Below are 24,593 nucleotides of genomic sequence, written 5' to 3'. Positions count from 1 at the left end.
GTGTTCAAGGTGCAAACACCCAAGGTGTAACTTAAAAGATTAGAATACCATGGAAAAGTTCTATATTTTTGTCAATCATTTCAGAAAGTGAAACACATATTTCATAGACTTATTACACAAAGTGAAATATTTCAAGCCTTTATTTCTTGTAATTTTGATGAATATTGCTTACAAATAATGAAAAACAAACTCTGTGTCTCAGAAAATATGATTATTCCACAGCCAGCTGTTGGAAGCTTTGTCAGTGTGGGCAGGAGACCAGTCCTGCTGGAAAATGAAATCAGCATCTCCATAAAGCTCGTCAGCAGAAGAAGCATGAAGTCTTTGTAAAATGTCCTGGTAGATGCTACGTTGACTGTGGACTTCAGAAAACACAGTGGACCAATACCAGCAGAGGACATGGACCCAAAACCATCATTGACTGTGGAAACTTCACACTTGACTTCAAGCTACATGGTTTCTGAACCTCTCCACTCTTCCTCCAGTTCTGACCACTGAACAACAGTCCAGTTGTTCATCTCCTCTGCAGGTAAGACACTTCTGGCATTGTCTCTGGTTCAGGAGTGGCTGGACTTGAGGAATGAGACATTTGTAGCTCATGTCTAGGAGTTAATCAGCTGAATCTGGGTGTGACACCAGAAGTTTACAATATTGAACATCTTTATATTATTCAGTTTTTTGTGAGAAACTGAATTTTGTATTTGTAAGCCATAATCATCAAAACTACACAGATAAGCAGAGGTAATATTTAAGAACAGACTGAAAAGAAAAGGATAAAGAATAATAAATAAAATATTACAATTTAGTCAGAGGATTCGGGAAAATATAATTTGTAACTAGAAAGAAACAAATTAGCTTTTTATTATTAATCAATTTAAGGGAATCATCAGATAGTTTAGTTCTGACTGAATATGAATAAAATTGGGTATGGAATTTGCAAATTTTTGCTTGTGGATGAAAATTTTTGCATATAAAATGATAAAACTGAGTATACGTTCAAACTTACCATTTCCAGAGTTACTGTAATAACAAATAATATTTTTTGGAGATTTAATGAGCATACAATTTTAGTTGATCGAAAAATGTGAGATTCAAGGTCAGTCTAAAATTTTTTGGGATATGTCACAACTAAAAAATAAATGCAATGTTGTTTCTATTTTTTTTTTCTACAAAAAGTACAAGAGTCATTAATATCTGTGAATTTTGCAATGATACAGTTCATGGGTTATTTGTTATGTAAAATTTTAAAGTGTACTTCTTTGGTTTTGTAAGAGATATAGAACTTGTGTGGTAAGAGCCAGGCTCTTCTCCAGTTTCAATTTGAGCTCACCAATAAAATTTACCTCTGGGTACAACATATTTTTTCTTATGAAAGCATTGGCATATGTGTCTATTGTTACATTTTTTATCTGCTAGTTAGTGTGAGCATTGGTAGAGTTTTTGTAAATTCACTGCAACACATATGACTTTTAACAAGTGGAATTAATTATTTGGGAATAGCATATTAAATTATCTGAAAGGAATAGGAAAACCTTGGACAGACATAAAGTTCTCATACGATAACGTATTGCCAATTATCAAAAATATTAAGGATGTGGTTGATGTCTTTTTTTGAACCAGTTAAGAAAATAAATTGATTTGTTCCTAATCAGAATATTGCATTTATTCCAAAGGAGAGCGTTTTGGGGAGAAAAATTGTGGACAAAAGCCAGTTTCCAAGCTAGAAGGGCCTGCTGATGAAATTTGGACAATTTGATGAGTAATTTGTTAGGTAAGAAGTTACATTTCAAAAGAAAAGACAGACCTCGTATTGGGTTAAAGATATGGTTTGGCATGAAGAACCACAATGAATCAGGATTTATTAGGCATGTTTTAAAGTCCCTGAACAGGTCAGATGAGCAGCAGGTGTGTTGATATCACAGTGGGTATAAAAGTCACCGCAGCAACATCTTCTGCAGCGTTTGCTTCAGTTGTCAGCAGAAACTTAGATCAGATTGAAGACCGGATTTTCTTTGTCCTCTTCGAATAGAAAGATGAAGAATCTCTGCGTCGCTTTCCTCGCAGCTTTCCTGCTTCTCTGCCTCACCTCTCAGGTTTGTTTGGGTTTGAAAACTTTCTGTTGAATACAAATGCTTCTAATGTGATTTTGGTGTCGGCTTATAGGGGTAAATGTTATGTAATGTTAAATGGATGTAAATTCAAACCATAAAAATATAAAAAATCCTCCCCTTTCCAATGAGTAAAGGGAGTTTGCTCATTTATTGTGTTGCATGAATCCATCTTTATTCACAGGAAAGGTATTGTTAATATTTATTTTATTGCAGATGGATGCGGCGTCAGAGTCCAAACGGTCCACAAACAACACCGCCGCCTCCTTCTCCCGCAGCGGCACCTCCTTCACCCTGCTGATGCTCCCTGTGGCTTTAGCAGCTTTTCTCCTCCACAGCCGCTTGGGATGATGCTCCGGTCCAGACAGATGAGAGTGAGGACAGAAAAAACTTTTCCATTTGGTTTTCACCCAGCTTTCCAACACGGGAGCTTGTTTAAGCACCTTGTTTCCTCCATGGACAAATCTTCATGAAAACCTATGTATTTCATGTGTGGGGAGTAAATGTGATGTAACGTTGGATAATCACATTTAAAAATGCTTCTGATAGGGCGGTGGAGGGAAAGTAAAAACTGCTGGCTGTAACCTTCTCATTCTGTTTCATGATTTGAATAAAACTTAACGCCACCAGTTTTGCAGCGATCTCTTTATTTCTGTTTTATAAACTGGAAGATTAGATCATTTTGAGTTGAAATTAACTTGTGCTCATTGACATTTTAAGCACACATATGCCTTAACGGTGTAACTTAGCAGTAATGTTGACATTTCATACCTGTTTTAAAGGTATAAATACTTGGGAGTGATTCTGGGGAAAATGTATAATTAGGGGTGTACTGTGAGACCGATCCACATGTGTCACCCATCAATTTTCAATCTACTTAAAAGACTAGTTGATTTATTTATATAGCGCCAAGTCACAACGGTCATCTCAGGGCACTGTACAGAAATTTTTATATATAAGGAAGGATTATCTGAGGAGCAGACTACTTTGAGTTCATTGCACTCTCATCTTGAGCAAGCATGAAGGCAACAGTGTAAAGGGAAAACTCTGTGAGAAAGAAGCCTTTAGCAGAATTAGACTCAGGACAAGCGGCCATCTGCTACGACCGGCTGGGTTTGAGAGGACAGGAAGGAGGAACGGATACACGTTGGCAGGTCGAGAATTGCATGTTAAGATGGAAATTTCAAATGCAAACTATTCATTTGTAACTCACTGTAATGAGGTTCTCCAATAGTCTAAGCCTATGGCATCATAAGAAGCCAACCCTAACTATAGGATGTATCAAAAAGGAAAGGGTAGCACAAGGTTAACAGTACAATGAAATGCTCAGAAACAATATGACTCACTAAAAACAAAGAACAAAAACACTAAAGCATGCAACAGAGTACAAAATAAAGTACCAAAAAGTGAATTTACAAGGTCCTAAATAGTAAACAACATGGTAGACTTTTTATTTTAACGGTGCAAGTAGGATGAATTTGTATGAATAAGTATTTTAAGGTACAGTAGGTCCTTGAAGGTCTTAAGCCTAGTTTTAAAACTGGACAATGTGTCAGCCTCACAGCCAGAAAATGGAAGTTGGTTCCACAAGAGAGGAGCCTGATAACTGGAAGCTCTTCATCACATTAAGACTCGGGCAACAGCACGACCCTGAGAAAGTGGAAGCTCTGAGAACATGGCCTTTGCCTCGAGACCTCGAGCAACTCAGGTCATTCTTGGGCTTTTCAGGTTACTATAGGCGCTTTATTAAGAACTATTCAAGTCTCGTTAAGCCCCTCACTGACCTAACACCAGGTTTTCCATAGTTTTAATATATTTATCACAGGAGATTGCCTGCCTCGAGCCAGTTTTAGACTTCTGCACAGGGCTGTTTAGTGAAACAGATCATTAATAGTGAGTTGCACACTTTAAAAAACCTGCAGTTACTTCTTCCATGGTGCTATTAGTCTAATGATGCAAAGTTTTTTACTGAACTTTGTGTAAAATCGTAAAAAAAAAAAAAAGAGTAACATATAAGATGAATTTGTAAAGTGTATACATATTTTTGTAGCTCCTGATGAAAAACTGAGGTGAACAGAACAGACGTGCTGAGACCGAGCTCATTTATTTACATTTTCTGCACCACAGAACCTTCACATAACCCTTTGGAAGCTTCATAAAGGTGTACCAAATATCAGCAAGAGGATTTGAATCTCTTGCAAATTATTCTGCATACTCCCAGAATTAAAAAAAAAAAACCATTAATATATCTGGAAACATTTGCTACTAAGAAGCTAGTTCTTTTTGTAAAATGGTCTTGAGCAACTGTTCTCCAGGCTTTTATGAAGGTCTAATATCTGTGAAGCATGTCAGAACTCAATACCTGCTAAAGTAACCGCATTATTAGGAGTACCAATTAAATTATATTAATATCAATAAAATAAGTTGAAAAACTGGATTAAATCAATACAATTTTTGTTAATTCTAGCATGAGAAGGTGAAGTGACACCAACATTTAGATGAAATGGGAAAGACATCAGTAAAGAGAAATTGCAGTTGACACTAACCATGTAGAGTGCAGTACTTTATTTGTTGCCTTTACGTCAGTGCAGCTGTCAGACCAACTATAGTTAATGATGAAGTCAGATTTTATGTTCCTCATTACAAAATGATTGCAGATTTGGTGACTCGATGACTGCAGTCTACACAAATGAAGAAAGTCTTTCAGATAGAATAACAAATTCCATCAAGCACGTATTGAATTGCAGCATCATAAAGTAGACATTTAATTAAAGAATTGTATATTTTTTCCCTTTGTGAGCATCGATTTTGATGTCTGAAAACTCAGAAAGTATGGCATTGTGTTTAGGGTCATCTGAATTTGAAACAATATTGTTCAGTAAGAAGGATTAAAGTAAAGGTAAGTTAAAAAGCAGGCTCGATGATAAAGTTATCAGCCTACTGAACATTCCTAACTTTAACGTAATCTCATGCTGTTTTCATTGCACTTCAAAAAAGGAAGTCATTATTGCAACTCTATTAAAAATAATTTTATAGTTCCGTTTTCTTAAAAACAAAATTAACAAATGATTTCCTACCAGTGCTTTTTCTGATATTTTATAGCCCATAAGATAAATATGACAGTACTGTATATAAAAACAGTTAATATTAGTGCTTTGGTACAATCATTTAGTTGAATTTGAACCTATAAAATACCACAAGCATTTTAAGACAAAAGGAAATTGTGTCAACTCATAAATAAGAGACAGTTTCTTTTAACAGGAAGTGATTCATCACGGCCGGTCACATGATGCTGCATTTATTGTCAGTTATGATGATCTGGCATGGTATACTTCTGTTAATCTTCATCAAAAAGTCTTAAAGTCACCATACTTTGTGATTGATCATGATTTCTCAACATAAAACATCCTACGTGAACATGTAAGGTGTTCAAGGTGCAAACACCCAAGGTGTAACTTAAAAGATTAGAATATCATGGAAAAGTTCTATATTTTTGTAAATAATTTCAGAAAGTGAAACTCATATTTCATAGATTACACAAAGTGAAATATTTCAAGCCTTTATTTCTTGTAATTTTGATGAATATTGCTTACAAATAATGAAAAACAAACTCTGTGTCTCAGAAAATATGATTATTCCACAGCCAGCTGTTGGAAGCTTTGTCAGTGTGGGCAGGAGACCAGTCCTGCTGGAAAATGAAATCAGCATCTCTGGAAAGCTCATCAGCAGAAGAAGCATGAAGTCTTTGTAAAATGTCCTGGTTGAGTGTGGACTTCAGAAAATCCAGTGGACCAATACCAGCAAAGGACATGGACCCAAACCATCACTGACTGTGGAAACTTCACATTTGACCTCAAGCAACATGGATTCTGAACCTCTCCACTCTTCCTCCAGACTCTGGGACCTTGATTTCTAAATGACATGAAAATTTACTTTAACCTGAGAAAAGGACATTGGACCACTGAACAACAGTCCAGTTGTTCATCTCCTCAGCAGGTAAGACACTTCTGACATTGTCTCTGGTTCAGGAGTGGCTGGACTTGAAGAATGAGACATTTCTAGCTCATGTCTAGGAGTTAAGCAGCTGAATCTGGGTGTGACACCAGAAGTTTACAATATTGAACAGCTATAAGAATATTCCATTTTTTGTGAGAACCTGAAATTTGTATTTGTAAGCCATAATCATAAAAACTACAAAAACAAAGGCTTGAAGTATTTCACTCTGTGTGTAATGAATCTATGCAACATATGAGCTTCACTTTCTGAAATGACTGACAAAAAAAAAAGAAAAAAAAAAGAACTTTTTCGCAATATTTAAATTTTTTGAGATGCACCTGTACTTTCGATGAGGTCATATCAACAGAACTCTTTAAACAGCAGAAGTCTCCTCCCTTTTGAACATTCCTGTATGATTCAGGCTCTCCTGTGAGACGCCACAGTCACTCATGAATGGAAAGTCAACCCTCTGTTCGATCCACTGAGCAACACAAAGCAGCTTTTTGTCCTCCAGGGCTGGACCTATGAGCTGTAAGCCAATTGGAAGGCCCCGTCTTGATAACGCAACTGGCACAGACACAGCGGGAAGACCTGATGTAAAAAAAAAAAAAAAGATGTGATGAAAAAGCTGATTAGCATGAGATAATTTAGTTTAACAAAATCTTAAACACTCATTTATCTTTAATAAATGGAGAGCTGACCACGTCAGTTATTATTACTGGGTGGTCACAATCTCAACTATGAAAAAGCATTTTTTTTTGGTTTGAAAAAAGGTTTCTTGTTCCAGGCTTGGGTGCTTATATGTAGTATGTGTGTGGCTTCATAAAGTACAACAAAGAAGGGTTTGAATCTTCCCACACTTCCTGGCTCAAATTTAAAGGCGTCTCTTTCTCTCTGCACCTGCTAAGTTAGCCGGCTGGGTGAAGACATCTTCCTGTGCGCTGCGGGTGCGATTGTCTTCCTGTGTGAAGTCGTGGTAACGAGCAGCATCAGTCAGCGTAGTGGGTGTCAGCAGCACGTCGACACCTGACGCAAACACCTGTCTGAAATCATCTGCGATTAGCCGACGCACTTTCTGGGCCTTTACAAAGTAGTGCTGGTAGTTCCTTGAAACAGAAATGTAAAATAGTGAACAGAAGCCCAGAGAACTGAGAGTAAAGAAAAGGTCAAATGGATTAAGTGACGTGTTCTTAAAGCAGCTTCATTATTACTGTTTGAGCAGGAAGTAGTTCCCAGACAGTATCCTCCCTCTGACCACATCGTTGAAGCCCTCATGTCGTGTCGAGGAGTACAAGACCTCAGTTGAGATGTCCGTCTTGCTCCGGTGGCCTGACAGACGAGACACCGCCCCAAAAACTATTATCCTTTTTGTTATAACGTGGCATTCAGGTATCTTTTGGGCATAAGCTCATTATTGCTCAAAACCCACTTTGAAGTTTTCTTTTTGTCAACATGCAGCTAAATATGTACCGTATTCCAGCCCGTCAAAGCGGGCCATGTTGGACGCCACCTCAGTGCAGCAAAGGACGTGGTAGCACACGATGGAGTGTTGGGTGTGTGGGAGGGAAACTCGCTCCACCCGGGCCCCGGCTCTCTCAAACAAATCTGCTACACGACTCCACTGCGCTAGAGTCTCCTCTGACAGGCCGGGGGCATGGTACTCCTGATAGATCATGAGAAACAAGCTGATTTAGACAACTCAGTGACCTTGTTTATGTATTCATATAGCACACAAACTATTTCAAGCTGCAAAAACACTTTTCATGATGGCATCAACTAAAACTATTTTTGACATTTTGTTAGAAAGAAAAGGTCTGGGTCAGAGGATCTGATTGTTTCCCGTTAATTTATCATAAAGGGACTTCAAACACTAGATTTCTGCTGTCCCATGTCACCCATTTTAGGTTTCTAAGCTTTGAAATCTCATTTTTTAAATCATGTGAGGCAGCTTTAGCTTTACAGTTTGATCATTCTAAAATAAAATCATATTATGCCGTTTAACTGTTTATAGCGTTTTGTACACAAAAGCAAATATGGAAAGCTCAAAACAGGATTATATTGTTGCAGTTGAAGCACTGTCTTTTCTAACCAAGTTCCTTTTCTTTTAAATTAATATCATAATGAAAAAAATATAAATATAGTTTGCCCTTTTCAAAACATAAACAAAAAAAGCCGTTTTCCCCAGAGCCATTTAGGCCCATCAGGGAAGACTTACAAGTTTTCAAAGCTTTTATATGCAGAAACGATTCTAAGAAAATAGACAGTGACAATTCAGTGACAAATAAGCCCACCCCACCAATTTTTTTTCTTTAATCCAACCATCTCAAATTTTGATTAAACTTGCATATTTGTTCAAATTTTAGGTAAATCGGACAAGTGGTTCCAGAGACACAGCCCCCCAAATGTTCAGATTTTTAGTAAAAGGGTGTAGTTGTTGATCTTCAACCCCAAAATCCCTGTTAAGAATTGGAAACCCAGACAGATTTAATAACTACCAGTATTAAAGGTAAATAATAACATCATACTAGTGTAACAATTTTAATGAGACACAGATTGAAAGAATAGCTAACAAACAGTTTATTACTATACATTTCACCACTTTTATTTGCTGGGCAGCTATGCTGAATTTTAAAGCTTATTCCAATCTCCAACTTCAAATGTGTTTATGCACGTCATTCCAGATGTTCTTTTACATGATCTGACTGCTCAGACCAGTTTTGGCATAAAGAGTAGGACCTGTTTATTCAGGAAATGGAAGGGGGATCATATTATTACAGCTAATAGGTGTGTAAAGACAATGTACACGAAAAGTAGAAGTATGAAAAGCCTCGGCCTTCGTTTACCTTAGGGATGCCTACACAGATGTTCCTGACATCAAAGTCTTCAGGAAGATCTGTAAGTGCTGCTGGAGCAGGAACTGTGGTTGAGTCTTTAATATCAAGGCCTTGGAGGACACCTATTTGACATATAAACACAGTCTCAGGTTACATTTACGCTATGATGGTAATCGTGTCACATTCGCAGCAACACGACAGGGCCATACTGTAAAAATGTTGAATATTTTTGCCATTTCCAAAAATAATGAGCATTTTAATGCACAAAGTGAAACAAGCAAAGGAAACTGACATAAATGTTTTAACTAAAGGAATTACTTATTTAATATTTGTTAGTGTTTAGGAGTTATTTTATAGCTAAATGGCTACTTAGACTGACTCTGTCGCTCAGTCAGTTTTTTTTTACTTTATAAAGTCATTACATTTCTGATAAAATATATCATATCCAAGTTTATTAGCTCACCGATGCCCAGCGGGGTAGCAATACACTCAAAAATTTACTTTATGCAAATAGTTTGTAATCATCTTAACAACACAGCAAATGTTTCTCACCTAAGACAGTGGCTACATCATTGACACTGCGTGCGATTATTCCAGGGACATCCATGGAATTGACCAAAGGGATGAGACCGTGCCTCGACAGGAGTCCATAAGAGGGCTTCAGTGCCACAACACCGCACAATGCTGCAGGATTACGAGTTGAACCACCTGTGTCTGAACCCAGAGCCCTGGCAGGTATTTACCAAAACATTTGTAAACCAGTTTGAATTCATCCATTTTGTTTTCGGTAAAGTGAAGTGAGCATTAATGTGTTCCCTCACAGGTAGCTGGTGAGTGAGGCCACAGCTGCAGCACTTCCACCAGAACTTCCTCCAGTAACGACCCAGTCAGAGTCAGGCGATGCCCCTGATTGTGCTCTGTAGGTAGAAGTGTAACTCCACGGGTTCCTGACTGGACCAAAAGTCCCATCGATACTGCCCGAACTGAAAGGAAAAACAAACACGATTGCACACATTGTCTATATTTATAAACTTGCAACAATTTGTAAAAGTAAACGAATGTACAGCCTCAGACCTGAAATCATTCTTACCCCATTGCAAACTCATCCATGTTTGTCTTCCCCATCAGAACCGCTCCTTGGTCCAGGAGTTTCTGTACCACTGTAGCATTGTATGGTGGAGTGTAATCTGTGAAACACAATAAGGCTGGATATGTTTTAACAGATTTTGACAGTAAATATAGGACAAACTAACCTTTAGACTCTGACCTTTAAGCATTTTAGAGGCACATGTAGTCTTAATATTCTCAGTGCAGAAATTGTCTTTAACTGCAAAGGGGATTCCATCCAGGGGACCTTTAGGGACACCTAAAGGAAGACAGTTACTAACGTTAACACCAATGACTCTGACACGAAGCTCATTCAGATACAGACGTATGTGTTTACACCTTGGCTTAGCCTGATTTCGGACTGTTGAGCCTGTTTTAGAGACAGCTCCTCTGTCACGGTGATAAAAGCGTTGAGATGCTGGGTTTTCTTTATGCGATTCAGACACTTTTTACAGAGTTCTGTAGGGGAGATTTTGCCCTCCCTGAATGCCAGGGACACCTGGAGAATGAGAACAAAACAATAATTAAGGAAACTGTTTTCACAAATAAACTAATCACTGCACTGTTGTACAGTACTGTATACCTATTTTACTAATTATTGTCTTGTTAATAGATAAATAATGTGAACAATTACTGATAAACATAAATCTACAATCTCATAAAACAGGATTTGAACATATATCATGAAATCCTAACAAAAATGTGGCTAAAGCAAATTAATAAATAGAACACAATTTCTAGAGGTTAATAAAAGAGCAGGGAATTAAATAAGGTGCTCAAATCTGCATAATAAATAAAGGCAATTACTGGTCTTTACTTCACTTAGTTTGTTAAATTATTGATTTTGAATGAGACTTGGACTTAGTTTTTAACACATTACCAATACACGTACACTTGTTTATACTGAACATTAAGGATTACAAGCAAAAAAGAATAAAAAAAAAATGTCCTAGCGAGAAATCATATATTTTTGCCTAAACTTTTCTTACAAAACGAATTAACGTGAAAAATATACATACACTGATTATAAACTGAAAAACAAGCAGTCGTACTAACCTCCTTCAACGTAAGGCTGAGCATCTTTGCTGATTTTTATTTTCTAGTCTGCCTTAAAACTAAAAGCAACCTTAGCAGTGTGCTACAAACAGAAGGCTGCCATATTTGCTGTTCTTGACCTCGTCAAACAAACTCGTCTGTGATTGGTCAGACGCTGAAGAACTAGCGCTCTGATTGGCGGAGATGCCTCGCACCGCTTAGGAGGACGTCTGTGTGTTACGGAAGGACAAGACATTGTTTTGAATGGTTGAAAACGTTTAAACAATTGCTTTTTTCTACACGAATAGCTAGACATGTTTTTTGATTGGACTAACATGTTTACGTTGAGAAAGCAAAGGTGGATATAAACGGACTTTAAAGAGTGCTTAGCTCGCTACACGTCTTCGAAAGTGAGTGACTGCTTGCTGTACTTATTTATTCCCACGCCCTTAGCCTCTTAAAATGAGTTCTGTCGGATGTTTTTTACCAAGAACGCTGCATCTTAGCAAATCACTATGCAAGCACACAGCTCCTTCCAGACATAAAAGTCAGAGAAGATTGATCCGTACCTCCAGCAGCTGCATGAACACCATGCCTGCATGGGTTATTGACACATATGGAGACAATGATGTTTTAAGGTTCACCCAAAACGCCAAGTTCCCTGTCATCCTCCGCCCCACTGAGGTCATTGTAAAGGTGTTTGCAGCTGGACTGAACCCAGTTGATGTCAGCATGAGAGGTGAGTTAAACTAAGGTTGCATCCAATGCATTTTAACCTGAAAAAAAATATATATATTTGCACGTTTTTCTTTAAAAAAAAGACAGAATCTGACTGTTACAAATGTTTTCTGTGGCTTGATTTTTTATGCATTGTGCCTCCCACCCATCCACAGCTTCTTGTCTCAGTGCTTTTGTATGATTTCTGAGGAAGTGGTGGGATATGGTTCTGACAGAGAGCAGCATGTGTGTGTTTTTTTTTTTTTTTTAGCCTGCTTAATGGAAATCTTTTACTGTAAACATAATGAACTTGTTTTTTTTTAATATCCCTATTTATAAAAATAGTTTTTGTCCCTGCAATATTAGTATTTTGTTGTATGGTAGTGTACACGAAGGAATGCCACAAGAAACAATACATTTGTAACTGAATACAAATATGAGTGTGCTCATAAACAGTAGGTTTGCTGTGTATCTATACTTTTAATTAGGGTGAAGTAAAGTATTTATGGCCATGTTATTATGACACTCCTCAGTAAGTGCATATATTAATCAGCTACTTAAAAATATCTACAAAAACATGAAACAGATAAACAGCAAAATGATTTGTGAGACAGACGAGGACTAAACTGATGAAGAGATATATTTGTAGTTTTTAAATCTAAACAGTCCTCTTTTTACATTTCTAAATGTGCTAGCAGTTCATCAGTTGGGTAACTTAAAGGCTCTCATCGATCTGTGCTGTCTTGCTTGTATTTACTCTTATATTACATGTGTGCAAATATCAGTTTGAAAAAACATATAGTCAAACGTAAACACATTTTAGAAGAATTAATAATTTCATAGAAAGCTTGTTCATCTGGTTGCATCCAAAATCAGGAACATTTAGAATTGTCATCTTGTTTCTGCAACTTTTGTAATTTTAACCGTTTTGGCCCTTAGACAGCTTCAGTGCCATTAAAGACATCAGATATGATCAGAAACTCCCCTCCCTTCAGGTGGCTATGGCGCTGCTACGCTGTCTATGAAGAGAGATCCTCTGAACATCAATCCATCAGGCAAAGAGTTTCCTCTCATTCTCGGAAGAGACTTGTCTGGAGTCATCATGGAGTGCGGCACGGATGTCATGTACTTCAAAGAGAAGGATGAGGTAAATAGCACTTAACAGCAGAGCTGAGTTTTATGCATGAAAGCAAAATTATTCCCTGCTGTGCTTGCTTAGTACTTACTGCAGGTAGGACACTGACTACTTGTAACTGCTCTATGCAACCTCAATTTAAGAAGGTATTCTTTTTAGACACATAATGTTGCAGTGCTGGTGATTTAGGGGTTTCAGATTCCAGAGGTGTGGTGTTAGCCAGAGCAAGCAGGTGTAACTATATTAAATAAAAGTGTTTTCTAGGTTGAACAGCTACACTGTATCAAAGCTCCTTGATTCACAGTTCACAAACCTTTGGCCACATGCTCCAATTCGTCATAATAATCTTTAAACGATAATTATACACCGTAATCTCAGTGTTATTTAAGGAAAAGGTGACGTAGTACCCATCTGCTACATATCTCTGCTCAAATAGAGCTTTTGAAGCTCATTAACATCTTGCAGCGGCCAACCAGGATTTTTTAAAGATTTTATATTAAACTCTTTGGAAACAAATTTCTTTACATTTTACTTGCAATTGTCTGTTTTTTTTTTTTTTAATTTTTTTTTTTTAAATTTAGTTGGCATGTTGTTTGTGGAAAATGAACTATTTGACATAAAACTAAACACAAACTGCAGCTTTAATATGCAATACAATAAATTAAAATGGTTTCTTTATCTGACATTGGATGTCACATTTTCAGATCAGTTTATCCTGCACATTACATCATGTTTATTTGCAAGCATGCTTGTATGAAAACAGATAATATCCAGGTATGTTTTAACCTGTCGTCATACCAGTCATTGTGAACTAACTGTACAGAAAATATATAATGAATAAATGAATGAATAAATAGAATGAATTTGTTTGTGTTGGTGTGTTTTTCCTTTAGGTGTGGGCAGCAATCTCGCCTTGGAAGCAGGGCAGCTTGGCAGAGTTTGTGGTGTTAAGTGGCAACGAGGTATTGCACATGTTTTTTTGGATTGATCATGATCTAGATGATTGAAAATCTTCACCAGCACATGAAGGTGAAGAAAGCATGCTCAATTCACAACTTATATTTTCTCAATGTTGTTTTGCTCAGATATCCCACAAACCCAAGTCACTGAGCCATGTAGAGGCAGCAGCCATCCCTTATGTGGCAAACACTGCCTGGTCAGCGCTGGTTAATACTGGAGGACTCAGTAAGGACAACTGTGCCAACAAACGGTGAGAAAGCACACATGAAAAACTTACTGCTGGTCTCCGTCTGCTATCTAAGTATTTCTTTTATTTTCTCTCTACAGGATTTTAATCATTGGAGGATCAGGAGGAGTAGGAACATTTGCAATACAGGTATGCATGATGATGACCAAGCTGTAATATAACATGGATAAAATAATGTAAACATTTAGGTACATTAAAAAAATCAGCCAGATTTCTAATTTAATCTCAAGGTTGCACCAAATAGGACATAATAAAATATTCTGGATATTACCAGGCAACAATCAAAAGAATATGGCAGATTAACAGTAACACATTTGCAGTGTCACTTCTTATTTAAAATTCAATTGAAGAGAAATAAAGATGGACGATTTTGTTTGAGTTGAGAAGGTATATAGTTGCAAAAAAATTGGGAGTATCTGTATAAAAGGTAAAAAAAAAAAGTTATTTTGAGGCTCTTGAACGTTCAAGTGTGCGTTTACAGAACGTAAAGGATAATATTCTTGCATCCACAAGCTGTTCAGTCATGAGGTGGACTTAGTTGTCGTTTGTTGTTGTTCTGAGATCATGTTTTGTTTGTCGTCTTCTTCACTTTACATATGTTGTACTTTACATAAAATAACCCAGGTAGGCTTTAAGCTTGTACACAGACACTCCCAGTTGAGGATGAAACTTGTGTCCAGATGGTGAAGGCTTGGGGAGCACATGTGACTGTTACCTGCTCCCACAATGCCGAGCGGCTTGTAAGGAAACTCGGGGCGGACCACGTGGTGGACTACACAGCTGGACCTGTTGAAGAGCCACTCAGCGCGCTGGAGAAGTAAGAGGATCACGTAAAGAGGAACAATTACAGCAGCAGCTTTAATCTGATTACATTGAGAATGCTTAGACCTCTGATATGATTTATTTTCTCTGCCTAATCAAGTCTCCATCCCTTTTTATTGCAATCAGTCTCAAACGGTTTCTCTCGGCTTGTGTCTCTTGTGCACTCAAAGATTTGACCTGATCCTGGACAACATAGGGGGAGACACAGAGCGATGGGCTCTCGGCCTGCTTAAACCTTGGACTGGAGCCAAATATGTCACCCTTGTAACACCTTTTGTGCAGAACACTGACATGTTTGGGGTACATGATGGCATGTTGAAGACAGCTGTTACAGTCGTCACCAAAGTCATCAAGGTAATTTATACATATATACAAACATACATATATATATATATATATGTATGTATATATATCGGATAAACTGTGAGGAAAAACTCTCTAAAAAAACGAAAAATGCTGCTGCAGATCTGGATAAATCCAGATAAAACACTGACTGCAACATCTCACCACAGACACACACTTTCTGCAGGGAGTGACTTCCTGCCAAACTTGTTTTGATTCGTTATGCGATCGTTAGATTTTTTTTTGTTGTTGTCTTTTTTATAGTTGGAGTGATAGATTCAACTGGCATTTTGGTGACAAAAAAAGTAAAAGAAACACATTAAAATGCTCAATATTTTGTGAAATAACAATTGTTGGGAGAATATTCTAGATCAGAGTTTCCAAAGCTGGTTTCAGAACCCCCTCGTGGGTCACGTAATGCCAAAATGATACATCAAACAAGTTGCTAATTGTGTATTTCTTATGTTGTTTGTGTTGTTAAAATGCCCCAGTTCAGTTGCATATTAGATATGTTCATGTACTGTTTTTAAAGATAACCGGGTCACAATTGTCTGAGTCATTTGTTTTGTGCAGAAACTGGAACCTCTGGGAACTCTTCTAGCTCCAAGCTGTATTACCGTCATCATGCAGCCACAACCGAATTACAAAGTGTAGTTCCTTTATGCTGCTAAATAAAAAATGAAACCATATTTTCAAGGTCGAGGATGACGTTTAAGCAGCGGGGTGAACAGGTGTAGCTGATCGAGTTTTGTCTTTGTTTCATTTTATCACAACAAACCACTCGGCTCCTTGTTTTTTTTTTTATTTTGCTGAGCAAAGGGTTGCTCTCGGTTAACTGCACTGATTGGTGACTTACTGCTAATAATGGTGTCATCTGTAATCTTGACAATAGTTTGCATGTCTTTTTTACAATTCTAATGATTCCAACCTAATTTTACTTTTTGTAAGTAAAAAGGAAACGGGATGGGAGGTAAAAGTGGTTAATGCCAGGAGGCCGTTGAAGGTTTTGGAAAGTTTTGCACAAGAGTTCTGCAAAAAATCAAAAACAAACATAAAAAACAACTTCAAATGCATTTTAAATGTTCACAATTTTACTAAAGTTTACTTAGTGTTTTATTCTTTTACGTCATTGCACTGTTATATTTGTAAGACTTTACAGGTAAAATGTTTTGTAAACTCAACCTAAACTACATAAATTATAGCAACATTATTTATATTTTAAGATTTTCCCAGTAGCTGTCCTGAGCCATCCACACAGCACTTTGAAGCTGTTAGATTTATTTGCATGATCATAACATTGTGTCGAACACTAATATTTCACGTCATAATGTGCTCTTATTGTGAAAGGGACAGAATATAAAAAGAGAAGATCATCGGTTGTAAGTCATTTGTTTTTCTGAGTTTGATGTTGGAAGACGTAAATAAAGCGAGACTCAAAATATTTTTTACATTGGTGACCCCCGACGTGATCCACTGTGGAAGTCGGCAGAAAGAGACGAAAAATATTTCGAGTCTCGCTTTATTTACGTCTTCCAACATCAAACTCAGAAAAACGAATGATTTACAACCGTTGATCTTCTCGTTTTATTTTCTGTCCCTTTCACAATAAGAGCACATTCTGACATGAAATATATACATTTGTGTCCGCCACATTTTATTTTGTAAAATAATAACCTGTTTCTTTGCTTAAAAACACTTTTTTCTCCCCATCAACAACACCCTTGATGAATCCTTAGAGACATCTCAAAATGTTGTTGCCTTTAGTTTTGACTTTAGGATTTTTAAAATGAGATGAATTTTACATTTTACAAACCTCTTCTCCTGATTTTAGAGGAAACTGACTGACTTCTGCATGCATAGATCCTTATTTCTGGATTTTGCAGAGCTAATTTCAGTATTGTGCAAACAAGTGTGGCCAGGAGTCCGGGACAGCTCCAGAGAAACCAGTTGTTTCGTTGTTTGCACTTCACTACAAAGCACCCCACAACTCTAAGGGGGATCCCAAAACCCACTTTGGGCACCTTGTTTGTGTCTTGTTGGGTGTAGAGTGTTCTCAACAGAATGCACCGCAGCAGTTTTGTTGTCATCACACACGCTTTCATTTTATTGAAACAACGCGTGAGTGTTGAGTCTGACTCCACCGAAGTCATTTTTCCTCATACTGATGCAGTTTTGCTGCTGATGACTGGACTTTTCTGTCAGTTAATCCTATTTAACTTTTTATTAGCTGCAGTTATCACAGCAGAATGACATTACCTCTAAGGAATGGCCATTTGTAAATGCCCCTACATAAAATCATGCACATTTAATTAATGCTTGCATTTGTAATACAGAAGAATTTTGGCTTGTCTGTGTTGACGAAGACGAGGTGATTATAATGACTCATTAAAACCCTTTTTGTTTCCTTGTAGCATTTAGTCAAAGGAGTTCACTACCGTTGGGGATTCTTTGTACCAAGCGGTCCAGCGCTGGATGAAATAAAAGAGATGGTGGATGCAGGACAGGTATGAGGCCACATTCATTTCTGAATCCAGTGTCTGAACACGTGTTCTCTCATTCAAACGTTCATCTGCATGTGGGGTTTCTCACATGGATTGTTTTGCTAATAACTGAGAGCATCCACATGAATATCTACTCTTGTAAAGTATAAAAATAGGAAAGCCAGAAACAGCTGTCTATGTGTCGGTGTGCTTCATGGTGACGTTAAGTGAAAGAAGAGACGTTGGGACAAATAATTTGGTGTTTCACACAGAACAGAAGCAGCTGCTGCTTTTAATGGAAAAAGCCGTTTTCATGTGTGATTTTTGGCTTCATGACCATGCAACCATATCAAGATATAAAAATGATAAGACTGTTACTATAGCTTCTATAAAGTTTGGCATAACAAAGTGCCCAGAAGCAGAAGTTAGTTATTTTAGATGGACTTGTTAAAAAGAAAAAAATAATCTTCCAAAGAAGTAAAGCAACAGTTGTATTTTTAATACGTATATGTGTATTTTTCATGTTACAAACTTGAGACGGTGCAGTCGATAAAAGAGGAGAAAGTTAAAAAGCTTTATTTGTTTTATTTATGACCGATGGCAGTTTTCATAATGCCCCTCACTACTTCACCACGTGCTCATCTGGACTTCAATTTCCAGAGAAACATTGCAGGTCTCACACAGTGGAAGTATTTTTTTTAACTGGTTAGTGATTTTAAAAGTCAAAAGTCGGTGAACTATCCTTATTCGCCAATAGGTGCAGTAACATATTAAATATAATCTGGAAAGCTTTCATTTCAGTGGTATGATTGTATTTTTCATGGTGCCTTTAATAGAAGCTTGTCAGCCCATTTTTGGTCCGGTTGACCTGTAGGTTGTGCAGCTTGTCTATTTGGACTGGTGTTTTTGTCATGACGGCCATATGACACTGGTCAACAGTTTGGAAGCATTATTCTTGTTTTGGGGATTTTTTTTTTACTGATGCACAGTTCACCAACTCTACAACTTTGACAGCCCCATGATAACACATTATTAAAGGAAATGACAACAGCAGCCTTCCTTGTGTTGCTGCAGTTTTCACTCATACAGAGAAAGCTGCATGACTTTTGCTCATCCGTTCTCCTTTTATTCTCTTTTCAGATCCGGGCTGTGGTGGAGGAGACGTTCAGCTTTTCTCAGGTTCCTCAGGCCTTTGAGAAGGTGGAGAAGGGTCACTCCCGAGGGAAGACAGTGATTGAAATCAACAAAGAGGACGCCTAATCTACAGCATGGACTTTTTTTTTTTTTTAAGAGTGCACTTTTTTTCCCCTGCACAATTAAAACAGCAACTCAAAATGAGGAACATGCAAAGAGCCAATTTGTTGCAACCACAACAGTAAACACAGCTACTAGTTATCAATTCTGCTACGTGAAGCATTTCTACATGGACATGTGTTCTCAAGCAGTACATACAATCATTTTAGGTTGATTTTTTGATAAGAAAATAAACAAACTTAAAAAAAATGTAACTAAGCATTGTGTTTTTAGAGCTTTTGTTAAATTGCTCTAGCCTGATCAGAATGTTGTAAACTTACAGAAAAGTTTGACATTTCAAGCATTTGTCTTTCTCATGTGTCAATGGGCAACCAAATGATGGATACTGATAAAAACACACAAAAGGGTGAAAATTACTTTTTATTATCTTGTCAGAGTAACATTTGCTCAACTATTTACAACCTGTAGAGGGCAGCATTGTTATTGCAGTTGTGTTTTTAAAATTTAAGATCAATCTGTACATGTAAGGCTTATGTACAGCTGAATGAAAAGCACAGTTTGTGTCAAAATTCAACGCTTGGCGAAATATCAAAACTTTACAATAGATCATTTTGATCTACTAAAATAAGACCTGCCAAACTTTCTGCTACACCTGTATTTGTGTTATTTACATTCCGATTGGTGTAATAAAGAGAAACCAGACGGTGGAACCTTGTCATAAAAAGTACCGTATTGTAAAGAAAGTATGCAGCATGAAACAGGGCAGAGTTTTCAATATATGTAGAAAACAAGAGTCTTTGGTATGAAGTGTTTGACATTGAAGTGACTAAAAGGCAACATTTTACATTATTCATTAGTTGTTTTTAAGAAAATTATATAAAATATTCCTCTGCAAGAGTAAACTAGTAAAAAAATGTCCATTGCAGAGCACATTTCTCATGTGAGCTCCTCAGTGGAGCTGCATCAAAGGGCTCAGTCTCCTGACAGAGGTGCATCATGGGAATCGCAAGGTATCGTAGCTTGGGCTGGTCCTCAGATCACAGGATTTCCAAAGTCCACCTCTGACTCAGTTTGTGTTCATCAAACGTGTTGAGGATCACCTGGTTCTTGTCAAACTGATGACCACCTGAAGGACACGTGAAAATAGAGATACAATATATTTAATAATGATTAAATATGTTTTATGTGCAGCACAGGTTCACAAAATCACATTGAAGTGTTTCACCGCTGCAGTGGTTTGAATTCCAAATAAAAGAAAATAAACAGCTGTTCACCGGCAGCAGCAGATATTTTATACTACAGTTCTGCAGTAAACCATTTTTTTTTATTTTTATGATGCATGAATAAAACACAAGACAGCAGTTGTATTAAACATAATCTAAATTACTGATTGAAACATGGTGACAAACTTTGAACTAACTTTGAAACAAAGTTATGGTCAATATTTTTTGATTACTTTGAGAAAAAACAATCCAAAAGAATTTGAAGCAAAAACTGAAATTCTTGCAAACTTCAGTTTTATTTATTTTAGCACAGGGGTCTGCAACCTGCGGCTCTGGAGCCACATTTCAGTTTCTTTATTTCATAAAGGGACAATGCATATTAATCAACATGAATACATCACATAAATATGCCAGATTTAGCCAAAGAGGCTAATTTTAATCTGTAGTCCCCTAGCAGGTTGATGTAAGAGATTTAAAAAAATACAATTGGCATACATAGCAACTTACATGACCTATAAGTTATGACAATTTCAAATATAGCTAAAAGTAGTGTCATTTACAGTAAACATTTACTGTATATAAAGAAATTAAAACAAGTCACTAAAGGGGAAAAAGGAAGGAAAAAGGAACAAGTAAAAATTTGATTTAAGAATTATTAAAAACATGAGCACAATTTTGATTGTCTAGTAACCATTGCTTAAATGATTTCCTAAAATATTTTAATGATGTAATGTTTCTTAGTTCTAATCGTAGTTTATTCCAAGAATTTGGAGCCCGAACAGAAAATGATAACTGACTGAAATAACTTTTTCTAAATGGTATTTTACAGTCTCCCTACTAACTGCTCTTGTAGTTACTGTATGTTTGGTTATAAATGTAATTGGACAAAGTATTTTATCGGTGGTGGAGCCAAACCACGAAGGACTTTATGTACAAGTATGGCATCTGAATACATGATCATGTTTTCCCAACTCAAAAAGTCATACTAATGTAATATTTTACTGTACAATGATGATAATGTGGCTCTTTCAAGCTTTGGCCAAAACTACCATAAAACGTAATGTTACTGGTTGTTATACAAACAACAAAAGACTAGTTTTAGCACTTTGTCATTTATTTTGCAAATATGTGGATACTGGAACTAGTACAAGGAGTAAAACATACTTTAACTGTATTTCTATACTTAATTTTTTTCCACAATAAAAAAAAAAAATTCACATAGGTCTGCATAGTTCTTAGTTTTATTTATTTATTTGTTTGATTTAAAAAACTACCCCACCCCCCACCCCACAAGAATCTGGTATTTTCATTTGTTTGTTTCATTTATTTTCATTTGTCATTACATATTTTTATGGCCACAAAAGCCCCCTCCAACAAGCCTAAAGTGGCCCGTGGGCCACCAGTTGATAATCACAGTTGTAGCAGGTTGTTGCGGCTCTCAACACGTTTAGTGAACGAAGGTGTAAAAATTGCTCTTTTGACCATAAAGTTTGCAGCCCCCTGCTTTAGCATCAAACACACTGTTTCATCAACGCTGCTGTTGCAAGCTCATTTCTTTTTCTTCTACCGCTTGGAAACGAGTCATTAAAGACGTAGATGAAGTCAAGACAGATTAGTCTCACCTTTGACTTCCAGGATCAAGTCAGGGTTGAGGGAGCAGCGCACCAGACCCTCCTGGGTGATGCTCCACAGCTGGTTATCTTTGCCTTGCTCGGGGGAGACACACAGTCGACTTCCCGACATCAACACGTCACCTGCTGTCTCCAGGAAACAGTCCTCCAACAGCTGGAGACCAAAAGAACATGGATTAAGATTAAGATGTAATCTAACAAAAGCCAACAGGTGGATTTACAATACAAGTTATTAATCTATATCAAAATAAAAGCTGCACCTTAGTAACATCTTGAGTCCCTATGTAATGGCTGATTGATGAACTTCTACAATAATAAGTCAAATAGCTTTTGAAAGACCTTTAAGAAGCAACAAGCTCCTTACTGGAACATGAACTTTTGTGGAGATCTTATTTATTGGATGAAAGTGAGTTGATGTGAAACCTGACTGATCCACATAAAGTAGTTTACCTTGCAGGTGATTAGTCCGTTCCGATAGAGCCAGATCTGCTCTTCTCCTCCCGTCTCATCCACGGCCTGAACCCTCATCAGTTTGATGTCGTCTATTGTTCCCGTCAAAGAGATCAGACATCCCGTCTCTTTGTTGTGCAGACGGAAGTACATCGGTTTCTGCTGAAGAGAAACAGGAAAATAAGAGTTCTTTTTATGGCCATCATTGTTAGAACAACCATCTAAATGACATAAAGGTAACAGAGTTTTAATGATTTTACACAGAAAATGAAGATGTACCTTTATGTGTTTAGTCTTTTGTACATAAGTATATTTAGATTTTAGTTAGTATTCGATGAATTTGCTCATATTTGATATTTTTTTTAAATGAGCAAAGGGTTCTTTATTATAAATGTATTTGTTCTCTTTTTTTGTTTGTTTGCTGTATTCAGTTTGTATAAAAGTGCTGTACAAATAAAGTCCATTAGTTTAGTATTTTTTTATGCTTTTCAACTGAAAAATACAAATTTCTTAAAAATGCTACTTTTGTTTTCATACCTGCATTAATGGACGAAGGGACCCTATTTGTTGCCACCCGATATATTTGCACATATCACCCACTTCTCCTGGTTGGACAAGTAGCTGTCGACCTCTGTAGTTATTACCTTCATACAACACCCACCTGCAGAAAGTATTGCATCAGTTTAATTTGTATACCAAATTAAATATTTAAATATAAAATAAATATATGTATAAAACATGTGCATTAACCTTAACTTGGAAAAAATAAAAACAGGAAATTGTAACAGTCCAAACATGAATTCCAGTTGTTTTTATACATTGTTTGGCTTCAGTGATGTTCTCACATCATGTATAGGTTTAATGCTCTTTTCTATTTCAAAAATTTAAATGGTCATAATAATTTAGGGGAAATTTATGAGTCCATGATAGGAAAACAACACAGTTTTAATGAAATTAATTGGTCAAAAGTTGGGTTTGCTAAAAATTATTGAATTTTTCTCGTATACCAATTATTGTGTTTCTACAGCTAAATAACAGACTTTACATTTATTTATGAAATATTCTATTTAAAGGTTTGTGACAGTTACGTACATCCCTCCATCCACCACCAGGGAGCGGATGTGGGCATTCATTCCTGCCTTCAGCTGGTTAATAGCTCCTCCATTCAACACAGTCCTGCGACCTCTGCAGCCCACTTTACTGAACAAGGTGATGGAGGGCAGGGAGAACTCCTGGGGAAAAAAACAAAAAACATCATATGTACCATTTAAAAAACAGACAGACTTTGCAATCTGGCTATCCAGATTATGACTCTAAATACTCACAAATCCGGTAATCTGCACAGATCGAATGTTGGAGTCTGACGATAGGAGACCCATGGCCTCAGTGTTGGGGTACCATCCTTCCTCGAGGACGTACATGTTCTCTGTAAACTGGGCTCCCTCGTACGCCACCCAGCTGACACGCAAGGATACATGTTAATGTTTGATTTTGAACTAAAGTTATTTTCTAAACAGACTTACGGTGTGATGAAACTTGTGAAATTGTATACCACTACATAAAATATGTGAATACATATTTTACAACTGCAGCAACTTCACGTTTTATTAGTGAAGCAGCTGTATTAGATTTTCAAGTCAGGGCTTAAAAGGTTTCTCCGGCTTTCCAAAATCTTTTTTCATTGTGGAAATTCTGAAAGCCCGACATCAATAAACTGAAATCTAACTTTAAATTTAAAGGCTCAATGTGTAAAAAAAAAAACACATCTAGGAGCACAACAGATGTACAGCAACAAAATGAATGCCTCTGAACTATTTTGGTTGCAAAACGTGAAAAATAAACAGTTTTGTTTGCCTCCTTTGGACTAAACGGTTAACAACGAATAATAAGTGTTGTAACTTTTAGGACCACACTGGAGCTTTACAATAAACAATATATTTTAACACCTAATGTGTCTGACCTCTTCTTTCAGTCACTCTTACCTGCCGGCCAGAACTTTGCAAGATCTGGGAGTGAAGTCGTGATCCAGAAGTGCAGCGCTGTCTTCCAGGACCAGCACCTTTCCTTGAAAGTCTGGTTCAGAGTACAGCTGGGCCTGTAACACACATCCAACCAGCCTTAGATCGGAACCCAAGTATTTATTTTAAGAGTTATGAATTAAGAGATGATACCTTAAACTTTCTTGTTCCCGACAGCATATCCTACACACATAGATGGGAAGTGTTAGCAATGATTCTTTTAAACACCGTATG

General features: G+C 37.0%; 3 protein-coding genes across 3 annotated transcripts in view; 1 reads left to right on the top strand and 2 right to left on the bottom strand.

The window, feature by feature from the left end:
• Nucleotides 1–6,415: 6,415 nt before the first annotated feature.
• qrsl1 (glutaminyl-tRNA amidotransferase subunit QRSL1) lies at nucleotides 6,416–11,125 on the bottom strand. Its single transcript, XM_037695386.1, has 11 exons — nucleotides 11,102–11,125; nucleotides 10,385–10,544; nucleotides 10,206–10,304; nucleotides 10,029–10,125; nucleotides 9,760–9,921; nucleotides 9,491–9,666; nucleotides 8,948–9,060; nucleotides 7,575–7,767; nucleotides 7,316–7,433; nucleotides 7,005–7,210; nucleotides 6,416–6,695 (listed from the first exon to the last, which is right to left on the bottom strand). Exons 1-11 carry the CDS (start codon nucleotides 11,123–11,125, stop codon nucleotides 6,478–6,480), a joined length of 1,566 nt encoding a protein of 521 aa, XP_037551314.1. The 3' UTR covers nucleotides 6,416–6,477.
• Nucleotides 11,126–11,512: 387 nt separating this feature from the next.
• rtn4ip1 (reticulon 4 interacting protein 1) lies at nucleotides 11,513–19,053 on the top strand. Its single transcript, XM_037694765.1, has 9 exons — nucleotides 11,513–11,819; nucleotides 12,793–12,944; nucleotides 13,826–13,894; nucleotides 14,018–14,142; nucleotides 14,220–14,268; nucleotides 14,820–14,956; nucleotides 15,132–15,315; nucleotides 17,715–17,807; nucleotides 18,924–19,053. Exons 1-9 carry the CDS (start codon nucleotides 11,543–11,545, stop codon nucleotides 19,041–19,043), a joined length of 1,206 nt encoding a protein of 401 aa, XP_037550693.1. The 5' UTR covers nucleotides 11,513–11,542; the 3' UTR covers nucleotides 19,044–19,053.
• Nucleotides 19,054–19,444: 391 nt separating this feature from the next.
• Nucleotides 19,445–24,593, bottom strand: part of crybg1a (crystallin beta-gamma domain containing 1a) — a 28,570-nt gene continuing 23,421 nt past the window's right edge. The window contains exons 15-22 of the mRNA XM_037695385.1: nucleotides 24,513–24,542; nucleotides 24,324–24,436; nucleotides 23,667–23,799; nucleotides 23,434–23,573; nucleotides 22,879–23,002; nucleotides 22,342–22,503; nucleotides 21,883–22,045; nucleotides 19,445–20,163 (exon numbers count right to left, since the gene is read on the bottom strand). Coding sequence (XP_037551313.1) covers nucleotides 20,075–20,163; nucleotides 21,883–22,045; nucleotides 22,342–22,503; nucleotides 22,879–23,002; nucleotides 23,434–23,573; nucleotides 23,667–23,799; nucleotides 24,324–24,436; nucleotides 24,513–24,542 — 954 coding nt within the window. The 3' untranslated portion in view covers nucleotides 19,445–20,074. The remainder of the gene's footprint in view (nucleotides 20,164–21,882; nucleotides 22,046–22,341; nucleotides 22,504–22,878; nucleotides 23,003–23,433; nucleotides 23,574–23,666; nucleotides 23,800–24,323; nucleotides 24,437–24,512; nucleotides 24,543–24,593) is intronic.

Source organism: Nematolebias whitei, chromosome 21 (assembly GCF_014905685.2).
Source record: "Nematolebias whitei isolate Nwh7 chromosome 21, NemWhi1, whole genome shotgun sequence".
In the NCBI taxonomy this organism is placed as follows: Eukaryota; Metazoa; Chordata; class Actinopteri; order Cyprinodontiformes; family Rivulidae; genus Nematolebias; species Nematolebias whitei.
Note: the sequence above shows the minus strand (reverse complement) of the source record. Positions and strands in the feature narration are given on the sequence as shown.

Excerpts from the sequence above, each read along its gene's own strand:
- rtn4ip1 (XM_037694765.1), top strand. The coding sequence starts at position 11,543 with ATGAGTTCTGTCGGATGTTTTTTACCAAGAACGCTGCATCTTAGCAAA. Across the intron at positions 11,820-12,792 it reads AGTTGATGTCAGCATGAGAG|GTGGCTATGGCGCTGCTACG; the intron begins GTGAGTTAAACT and ends CCCTCCCTTCAG. Across the intron at positions 15,316-17,714 it reads TCGTCACCAAAGTCATCAAG|CATTTAGTCAAAGGAGTTCA; the intron begins GTAATTTATACA and ends GTTTCCTTGTAG.
- qrsl1 (XM_037695386.1), bottom strand. The coding sequence starts at position 11,125 with ATGCTCAGCCTTACGTTGAAGGAG. Across the intron at positions 10,305-10,384 it reads CGAAATCAGGCTAAGCCAAG|GTGTCCCTAAAGGTCCCCTG; the intron begins GTGTAAACACAT and ends GTCTTCCTTTAG. Across the intron at positions 9,922-10,028 it reads ATGGATGAGTTTGCAATGGG|TTCGGGCAGTATCGATGGGA; the intron begins GTAAGAATGATT and ends TTTTCCTTTCAG.